The sequence below is a fragment of the Crocuta crocuta genome, unplaced genomic scaffold (assembly GCF_008692635.1).
Source record: "Crocuta crocuta isolate KB4526 unplaced genomic scaffold, BGI_CrCroc_1.0 scaffold978, whole genome shotgun sequence".
In the NCBI taxonomy this organism is placed as follows: domain Eukaryota; kingdom Metazoa; phylum Chordata; class Mammalia; order Carnivora; family Hyaenidae; genus Crocuta; species Crocuta crocuta.
Genome location: NW_027530876.1, coordinates 221,680 through 231,866, shown reverse-complemented (window position 1 = coordinate 231,866; position 10,187 = coordinate 221,680). Strand labels below are relative to the sequence as shown.

The 10,187-nt window shown below is 58.4% G+C and overlaps 1 protein-coding gene across 2 annotated transcripts in view; it reads right to left on the bottom strand.

Annotated features, from left to right (window-relative positions):
- Nucleotides 1-10,187, bottom strand: part of ATP2B3 (ATPase plasma membrane Ca2+ transporting 3) — a 45,528-nt gene that overhangs the window by 16,783 nt on the left and 18,558 nt on the right. For both annotated transcript variants that reach the window (XM_077769635.1, XM_077769636.1), the window contains exons 13-20: nt 9,845-10,024; nt 9,628-9,715; nt 8,861-8,967; nt 7,563-7,754; nt 5,847-6,060; nt 4,451-4,662; nt 3,033-3,140; nt 1,407-1,589 (exon numbers count right to left, since the gene is read on the bottom strand). In XM_077769635.1, coding sequence (XP_077625761.1) covers nt 1,407-1,589; nt 3,033-3,140; nt 4,451-4,662; nt 5,847-6,060; nt 7,563-7,754; nt 8,861-8,967; nt 9,628-9,715; nt 9,845-10,024 — 1,284 coding nt within the window. The remainder of the gene's footprint in view (nt 1-1,406; nt 1,590-3,032; nt 3,141-4,450; nt 4,663-5,846; nt 6,061-7,562; nt 7,755-8,860; nt 8,968-9,627; nt 9,716-9,844; nt 10,025-10,187) is intronic.

Genomic DNA, 10,187 nt, shown 5'->3' with positions numbered 1-10,187 from the left:
TCAAGGGGGGCAGAGCTGAGCTGATGGGCCATGCTGATGCACCGGCTGTGTGGGGAAACGGGAAGAGCATCTGGGACGGCTCTGGGGCTCTGACTCGCTTGGTGGAGGTGACAAAGCCATCTGCCGGGAGCTGAGGGGTTGGAAGGACATTGACTCATGGACTGTGGTCTGTGCCAAGCCCACTGTGGACATCTTGGATGAGGTATGGCACTCTGGGGGTTTCTGGTTGGGCAGAGGAGGAGATGGGGAGTGACCAGCACCGGGTCGTCGCCTGAAGGCTGAAAGGGAAGGAGCAGGCAGTGGGGAATTGGCCAAGAAGAGCCAGTATCCACAGGGCTGAAGGAGAGGCTGAAGTTGAGGGTGGCCAAGGTCTGGGGGTGAGCTCTCATGCGCTCTTCCTTCCTTCCCTGCCAGCTCCAGGGCCCCCAGGCCTGTGCAGGCCACAGCAGGCTGGGACCAAGGTCTCAGAGGGAAGTGGGGGTGCCAGGCAAGCGAGCATGAGGAGCAGACAGTGAAACGCAGGGACAGCAAGCTGCCACAGGGAGGGCGCTGGGAAGAAGCCTTGACGCAGGACGAAGGGCCAGCCCAATTCTGGGCACTCTAGGTCGCACAGACCTTGGTGAGAACTGCGTCTGGGACACTGAGGGCAGAGGCCAGGCTGCAGTGCGATCACAAGTGAGTGTGAGGAAAGATGCAGGAGGGAGTACGGAACATTCTGGCAAGAAGGCTAGCTGGGAAGGGGTTGGTCTGGCAGATGAGTCTCATGAAGCCTCGAAAGTACCCATGGCTGAGCGGTCATTGTGACTACCTGACTTCATGGAGTCCTTGGGCCCCACCAGTTCTCAGACTTAGAGATTGAGACGAAGAGAAAGGACCAAGTCGGGGGCCAGAATCGGCTTCCATAGAATTCACGATATAACCCAATGCATGGTGAGCTCACCAAAGACTCTTTGTAATGGGCATCTATCTCCTCCCAAGAATGTCACCTCCCTGTCACCAGGCTGCTTCCGGCGAATAAGGCAAGGCCTAGCGGCCATGCAGATAGCGGGTGGCCTGCACATCGTCCCCCCCCCCCAAAAAGAGACAACCACTGATCACAACACACATCTTCAGCTGGCACCTGCAGCCAGCACGGGGGGTGGGGGGGAGCCGCCTGGGCTCTGACGGAAGTGTCACCGATGGGCCATGTCAGCCCCATGACAGCCGGCAGGCACACCTGGGGATGGCCGTTGCGACGGTGGCAAGGCCCAAGGGTTTCCCTGGTGATGTGGGGCTCATCTCGCTCACTCTGAGGCCTTACAGCTCAGTGGTGGAGCATTTGGCTGCATCTCACTGTCCGCCTCATGCTTGCTCGCCACCCTCTCAAGGTGGGAGAGCCAGAGTAGCTGGGCGGCGCGGCGGCTTACCTGCGTCTGAATCCGATTGAGGCCCCGGAACCAGAGGATCTGGCCTCTGCGGAGCTCCCGCTCGGCATGGTCGATCTCTTCCTCCCCCTCGGCCAGCTCCTCGTCGGTCATCTCATCCTTGCCGGGCCCGTGCCCTGCTTCCTTCAGGCACTTGAGCTGGCTGGTGGGGATAGTGGCAATGACCTGGGGGAGGGGGGTAGAGGTGAAGGGTAGCAGGCACAGTAGCTGTCAGAGTGTGGCCGGTCCTTTCGGGGTAGGAGGTCTGCTGGGGCTGGGAAGGGACCCAGACCTCCCACCTCCCTCTGGCGCAGGCTGCAGCTGGTGTCTACGACCTTGCACTCTAGCATCATGCACTATTGTTTCCTAAATGCCTGTTCCCTGTGGGCCGATCGGGGGATGGGACATCTTTTTCTGGTCCCCGAGGTTACATGCTTGGTGCCAAGTGCCCCTTTCCTCTGACCAGGAACGGTCCCTGGGGAGCAGGGCGTGGAGGCTGTGGGGGCGAGGGAGCGTTTTCCAGCGGGGGGAGGTCTTGCCTTGGCTCCCTGCTCCTGAGAGGGGACCTCTAGGCCTCTGTCACATCCTGCCTGATGAGAGGGTCTCAGTTTCCCTGAGGGCCCTGCTGGGCCGTCTGTGTTGACAGCGTGATTCCTGATGGGGCCCCGGCTTCACACCTTGGGGGCAGAGACTGAGGGTGTGAGGTCAGCTATGCGGGAGCCCCGGGCCCATAGGACTGACCCCCATTAAAGTCCCTAGGCCCCAGTGCTCAGGGAAGCTTCTCCTGAGGCGGTGCCGCCCAGCCCACTGTGTGCATCGTCACGTGTCATTGTGACGGGACAACCCACACACTGCCTCATGACCCCGCTGGCCAGGGACCTGGAAGCTCACTCCCGGTCTCTCCCAGACCCTGCCCTCCATACCCTTGATCTCGGACTTCCAGCTTCCAGAAATGTGAGAGGACAACGCTTGCTATTTAAGCCCCCCAGGCTGTGGCACTTTGTGGCCCGAGGTGACTAAGACATAGGGCAAAGTGGATCCTGCACCAATATTTTAGAACTGCAGAGCGATGCTTTCAGAAGCCTCTTGTGTGCCTGTGGCGTGGGCTGTTTCTTCCTAACATAATCATTGGGTGCCGTAAGTCTCCCTCTGTGCATGTCTTTAACTGTCAAGGGCTTCAGGTATCTAACTTGTGCGTTCCAGCATCTCAAAATATTTCTTCATTTTCCTCGACACTTTCTTTTGTCTCTTGGAGGATTTCGCAGGGTGTTGTTTAGTTTTCACATCCGTGAGCATTTTCCAAGCCACCCATTATTAGGGGGCGATTTTGGGCTTTTATCACAGAAAGGGGCATTCTGGGTGATTTTGCTGGGGCTTTGTGACATCCCAGCCATGGCCCTTTGCCTTCTCTCCACTGACACTGCAGCCTGTGGCCTTGTGCCTGAGCTGTGGCATGGCCCAGGCCTGAGCCCTGCTGTGCGGTGCTGCCCACCCTGAACACACGAATGCTTTCCTAAGCATGGGCTCTGAGGAGCCACTCTCCCCCCGGCATTGTGTCCGGTGCTGGTGCTCTTGTAGACAAAACAGGGAAGGGTTGGGGCTGGGAAGGGTGACGAGGCAGACACTCACCTGTCCCCAGACCAGCTCCCCAACGCCAACGAACAGGCACCAGAGCCACTGCTCCGTGGACAGGGGGCAGCAGCTGAAGGGCTTTCCGCCGAACTGGACGATGACGATCTGCAGGAGTGGGGTGGGAGGGAGGCAGGTGTGCCGGCAGGCCCCGGCCAGGTGCGGCGACTGCTGCCCCCTCCTCTGGCCCTCAGGGCCCACTCTGCCCTCTAGGCCACCCCAGTCAGACAGAAAACGGGCGTTGCATCCCCCAGGCAGATGGGCCTCTGGCCATGGCCCAGCTGATTAGCCACATTTCCAGCTTCTGTAAACGTGATGCTTTACCATGGGCCCCTCATGCATGTGCTGGACATGCCTCGTTCCGGGTGCCCCAGTGACATGCCCAACCAGCCTTGCCTGGGGCTCCTGCTGCCTAACTGGCCCTTCCTAGGGAAGAGCCCTCCTCTCTGGGGTGAGCTTTTTTTTTTAAATTTTTTTTTAAAATTTATTTCTGTGAGAGAGAGAGACAGCATGAGCAGGGGAGGGTCAGAGAGAGGGAGACACAGAATCTGAAACAGGCTCCAGGCTCTGAGCTGTCAGCACAGAGCCTGATGCGGGGCTCAAACCCATGAACTGTGAGATCATGACCTGAGCTGAAGTCAGACGCTCAACTGACTGAGTCCCCCAGGCGCCCCTGGGGTGAGCTTTTAAAATACAGACCGAGCCATCCAGAGCCCACACCACAACCAGCTCAGTTACTGTGCTATCCTTTCTGCCCTAATTACCCAGGCCACGGCCCAGACAACCAGACGCAGCGCTATGCCCCCCAGAACCCTGAAATTAGTCATACTCGTGAGTCCTCAGCCTCATCACCCAACTGCAGTTTCTCCCCCAGACTCCACAGCAAAGGCTCCCTGCTCTCCCTCTGTCCCCAGCCGCCCAGGTGCTTCCCCGGCTGGTCCCCTCATGGGGTGGCAGGCCCCCTCCTTTGAGCAAACGATCCTGGCCTGTTGTCCTCACTCTATCTATGTTTGAATGCTCAGACTCCTGAACGTTCACTGACCAGCCTGTCCACAGCACGGAGGCAGGCAGAGGTTGCTTGGTCAGCACTGGGGATAGAAAGCATTCCAAAGGAAACTTCTAGAGCTATGATAGTCCCCCAGCAAGGAACTGAGCACTGGAAATGAGTGGCAGACCCAGAGGGAGCTATGAGGAGGCTTGTGCTGAGGAAGGCCCTGGAAGGCTGGCTGGAAGCCAGCAGGTGAATGTTCTGCAGATGAGCACAGAGGGCATGGGGTCACCAGGCATGGCAACGGGGGCTGGGAAAGCAGGAGGGGCGGAACTGGTTCCGGTTCTGTGAATGGGGATGGGGAGGCCAGCAGCGGGCGTGGTCCCCTGCTCCCCTGTCTCCTGCCAGAGTGCAGAGGCCCCCCCGCTACCTGAATTGCAAAGGTGCCCAGGACGATGGTGCAGAAGATGGGGTTGCTGAAGATGCCGTGGAAGACGTTTCGCTCGCCGTGAATCTTGCGGGCATTGATCTCGTTGAAAAGCTGCATCATGACGAAGGTGTTAAAGATGATGGTGTAGTGCTCTGATGGTGGAGAGTGCAGGGGTGCGTTCCTCCCACTGTCGATGTCAAAGAAGAGCTCCCCTGCAAGCCAAGGGGCATGTGAGGGCGGCGGAGGCCCGAGTGGATGCAGCTCCCAGTCAGTGTCGCCTGAGGAGTGCTGGGGGTCTGTGGTGGGGCCACGGGCAGCCCCAACCCTGTGGTGACAAGGACTTGGAGGGAAAGTAACGGGTCTCACTCCACAACGTGAGCTCACCCCTGGAGCAGAGGTCTGGCACGGAAACCTCGGGGCATGACTGAAGAAGACAAAATGTGCACACTGGGTGGACTGGGGCTGGGCGGGGGAGGAATCGCGGGCCACGGGGTGTGCTGGACCCTTCTGCCCTGTCCCCAAGACCGGGCAGCTAGGCGTAGACCCTCAGGCAGGCCGTGAGAGGCTTCTGCTCCCAAGAAATCAGAGAGAGGACCCCCCGATAGTGACATTTGTGGTCCCCACACACTGTCCCTCCTGCCTCTGCCCCGCGCCCGGGGGGGCAGTGTTGGTGACTCGCACAGCGCTCTGACATAAGGCAGAGACGCCACAAGCAGATAAAGCAACACCACCACCCCTGATCCAAATAAAGGAAACTGCTAAATGGAGCTGGAGCCAAGCTGGTTCTAAATGCCCAAGAAGGGTCAAGGCCAGCTCAGCTGCTGTGGGCCATGTGCTCTTGCCTGCTCTCCCTGCCCCCCACCGCCCCCCACAGCTGCCTTCTCTTAATGCCCCTTTCTTCTTACTTCCTGACACGTACTCCTCTCCCCTCCTCTTCCTTCTCTCTCCCTCTCCCCCTCCCTTCTTCCACCTCCTTCTTCTTCCTCCTCCCTCTCCTTCCTCCTTCTCTCCCCCTTCTCCTTCCTTCTTTCCTCTGCCCCTCCATCCTCTTCTCTGCCTTCCCTTCTCTGCCTCACCTCTACTGTCTCTCCCTTGCCTACCCCTCCTCTTCCCTCCCCCCGCCCGTCCCTCCACCTCTTTTTCCTGGTCCCCCTCTTCCCATAGACTCTGGCCCAGTGCTCTGTCCACTGTTGCCTGGAGAAATGGTCATGGGGTGAGTGAATGGATGGGTGGCACCCCCGTGGGGCCTGCACAGAGAGGGCCAGTGGGGAGGTGAGGGTGGAGGGGTCCGCACTGGAAATTTGGTTCATAGGTGCTCATCTGTCCCTTCCACTGGCAAACAGGGTCTGAAGCTGCACGGCTGGCGGCGGTGCAGGGCGCCCCAGGGCCAACCTACCGACGAACAGCAGTGTGAAGATGATGGTGAGCTGGTAGACCGCGTGGCCCAGGATGTTCTTCATCATGGTGCGGGAGATCAGGGGCTTGTCCCGGCCGTATGGTTTCCGTAGCAGCAGTGACTCAGTGGGTGGCTCTGTCGCCAGGGCCAGAGAGGCAAATGTGTCCATGATCAAATTCACCCACAGCATTTGCACGGCTTTGAGAGGAGAGTCCTGTGGAGAGGAGGCAGTCGCCCTAACACGGGGCCACTCCAGGGGGAAGAAGCTCAGCATGGGAGCAACCTCACGGGGATTCACCGCAGTGAAATGTGGCAGATCTGACCTTCCCATCAAAATGTAACCTCTCCATCCCTGTGGTAAGGTTAGCAGCGAGTTTTTGAGGGCTTTTGGATTCCTGCTCTGGAAATGTTGCAAGCCTCCCTTTTCTCACCTGGTGGCAGCGATCTAGAAGGTGTGGTCCAAACTGACAGCCCGTGTGTTAGCCCAGACCGTGAGGAAAGGGCTTGACTGACGGGTACTCTCCCGACCTCCCACACCCAAGGGCAGGAAGACGCAGGAACTCCACACTGCACTTTCCTTCTCCTCGCTTCCAGGTTGGTTAAAAACCAGCCTCACAGAAGGCAGACACTAAGGGCCATGTACTGTATGATTCCATTGCTATGAAACTTCCAGAACTGAGAGATCCATAGAGACAAAAAGCGGATGGGAGGGTGTCAGGAGCTGGGGGCAGGGTGAGTGGGCGATGACTGCTTCATGGGCACAGAGGTGACGAGAAGGTTGTAGAACGAGATGGAGGTGGTGGTTGGACAACATTGCTAATGCACCAAAGGCCACTGAATTGTGCACTTTCAGATGGCTACTGTGGTGCAGTTTGTGTTATGTGGGTTTTATGTCAATTAAAGAACCTTTCAAAGGGAGACAAGTTCTGGACACTCACTACTGGGGACAATGAGACTGCTGGAAGGCTAAATACGGGGTTCCCATCGCAGCCCGCACCTCCAGTCCTCGCTCCGCACCTGAGACAAATGAAGACGTAGGGCCACACCAAGACTCATATGCGCATGCTCGCGGCAGCATCAGTCACACTCCCCAAAAGGTGACAGTGCCCCAAATGCCCGCTGATGGAGGAAGGGACAAATGAAACGTGCTCTCTCCATACAACTATTTTGCCATCAAAAGGAACGAAGTACCGATACTGGCTATAACACGGAGGGACCCTGGAAACATCGTGCTGAGTGAAAAGGTGCCAGACATGAAAGACCACATGTTATTTGACTCCCTTTATATGAAATGTCCAGAATAGGCAAGTCTGTGAAGACAGAAAGCAGATGCGTGGTTGCCAGGGAATGGAGGAAGGGGTGGGGAGTGTGTGCTAACAGGCATGGGATCTTCTCAGGGGTGACGAAAATGTTCTGAAACTAGACGTAGGCAGTGGTCGCACACAGTGTGTGTGTACAGAATGCCACTGAACTGTGTACTCTCAAATGATGAAGTTTTTGGTATGTGACTTTTACATATACNGTTTTTGTTATGTCACTTTTACATACACATAAAAAAAAACCTGCCACAAAGAAAACACCTGGCCCTCACAACTCCCGGGAGCGGGGCTTCTGGGGCCTGCTCTCCACACTGGGGCCCAGGTGCAGGAGGCAGACGGGGCCTGGGAAACCAGCTGCCTCTTGCAGTCCCCGTGCCTCCCGGTCCCCAGTGCCCACCTGAGTAATGCAGGCCCCCGTGAAGGCCACGATCACCGCCACCACGTTGACCGTCAGCTGGAACTGCAGAAACTTGGAGATGCTGTCGTAGACGTTCCGGCCCCACATGACCGCCTTGACGATGCTGGTGAAGTTGTCATCGGTCAGGATGATGTCTGAGGCCTCCTTGGCCACATCAGTCCCTGCAATGCCCTGGGGGGCACACACACAGTGTCCACGGGCTCCTTCCCCAGCCCCCTTGACCACCCAGCCCACCCGGGCTTACTGTCTGGCTTCCCTTCCACATGAGGCTCCCCGCCAGCTGCCAACACATCTTGGTTCATCCTGTGCGACTTGGTACTACGAGTGGGCAGGTTGTCCCATGCCTGGTAAGGGCCTTTGCTCATAAGCAGAGAGGGTGTTGCTGCCATGGCCACCACCATGGCCTCATGTGCGAGGCCCAGCTGCCACCATGGGACCACCAAGCAGTCTTCTGTCCAGTCTTACCATGCCAGAGCCGCCTGCTATATACGGGGCTCCCGAGTCCTGGGTGGGGATGCCGCCGGCAGAGCAGGGACACGTCCTGCCGGCCCGCGCAGGTGTCTGCTGCTCACAGCCCCTGATGCAGGGACAGCTGCACACCCTGTCCGCCACCCTGAGGCCAGGTCCTGAGCAGCTCAGCTTGGCTCTCACAGTGCCATGGGGCTGTGGCTTGGTGCCCTTCTAGGACCTGGGCTCTGAGAAGGAGTGGCCTGTGCCCCTGGTGTCTGCCCTCAGTGGGCCACCCTGAATGCGACAGGGTGAAGGGGCTCCTTCATGGTAGGTGGGGAAAGGGGCTCGCTCGGTTTGTGCCTTCAGTGACGAAGCTCGCTGCAGAATGCCATGGTGCCAGGGCCAGCCACCCGGACAGTGGGGTCAGGGTTTTATAGAAATACTGAGCTCCGTACAAGCAGCCAGAGAGAAACACAGAGGAAAAGCTCATTTGGGGACTCCAGTCATCACCCCTGGAGCTGAGGTTCGCTGAGATGGCACTGGCGGTGGCCGAGACAGGTGCACAGCTGGCTGGCCCCACCCCCCCACCCCTCAGGCCCCACTGTCACCTTGGGCATCCCCACACCAAATGCCTTTAAACAACTCACACGTGTGTCCTCTGACCAGATGAGCCCATGGAGGCCCACGTGGCTAGGATGTGACATACAGACTTCAGCACTCGGCAACCTGCGTAACGCCAGCCCCCACCTTTCTGCACAAAGCCAATGTCCTTGGAGACACAAGGCCCTGCCTGGTGCGGTGAGCCAGGCCGGCACTGGGTGGCTTACCATGGCAAAGCCCACATCTGCCTTTTTGAGCGCTGGCCCGTCGTTGGTGCCGTCCCCGGTCACGGCCACCACCTGCCGCTGTTCGCCGGTGCTGCTGTCAATGATCCCTGGAATGCAGAGTGGGTTCCTGTCTGGGGGCTGTGCAGGGGACTGGTTGACTCAGGACACCCTTCAGGATTGTGACTGTGCCAACCAGCCCCAATCCCCTGCCCTTTTGTTGCCTTTAGGGTCGAGTTCTTGTACCTTGACCGGCAGCTTTGCTCCCCTCCTCCTGTCCTAGCTCATCCCCCAGTGAAATGATACAGGCTGCTGTGACTGGGTGGGAGGCAGGTGGTGAAGTTGCCATTGGTCAACTATGAAGTGTCATAGGTCAAGCACTCTGTGACCTGGAGAAATGTCTCCCTCTCCTGGGCCTCAGTTTCCCTATCTGTTACAATGTGAGGCCATTCTCTAGTGGTGTCTTCCACTCATGCTATCAGCCAGAGAAGCAGAGGAGTGAGCCCTGACATGGCAGCCCTTTGAGGGCATCACCATCATTATCCCCATTTTCCTGATGAGGAAACTGAAGTTCAGCGAGGGCTTGTCCAGCAGCAACACAGCAACACGTGTACACCCCAGGACCCCACTTCCTCAGCAGGCCCTGGAGCTTGGCTTTGGGAGCCTGGGGGAAGAGCACACATGGGGCTGATGGCCACACCCAGCCTGCGTCATGGCAGCTCAGGAAGGGGCACGGACAGGGGTGAGCAGGAGTGAGCGAGCTCCATTACCTTTGACCAGAGTATGCTTGTCAGTGGGAGATGACCGGGCGAGGACCCTCAGCTTGGGCCACACCTTGTCCAGACGCTCCTGTTCTATCTGGGAGGGGGAAGCACACAGATGCTGCAGAGCCTGAAGGCGGGGAGGGGGGGGTTACCGAGCAGACGTGGGGGGAGACACAGCCAGAACCCCGGACTGAGGAGGGAGGTCAGCAGAGCCAGAAACTACCTCGCCTTTCTCATTGCGGATCCGTCGGTTGAACTCCTTCCCCTCCAGGCACAAGAAGTCCTCCCCGGGCTGGATGATGCCGCACTTGGCCGCGATAGCCCGGGCCGTGTTGATGTTGTCCCCAGTCACCATGCGGACTGTGATGCCAGCATGATGGCATTTGCGGATAGCCTCAGGAACCTGGAAGACATGAAAGAGATGGGTGCGGTCACTGAGGCAAGACTCATCTGTGTCTGGGCTGTGTCTTCTCCTCCGTCCAGATCGGAGGACACTCCTCCAAACGTGGTCTCCACGAAGGGCATCTGTGGGGGAAGATGGCCTGTCTGCTCTATCGCCCTGTCTG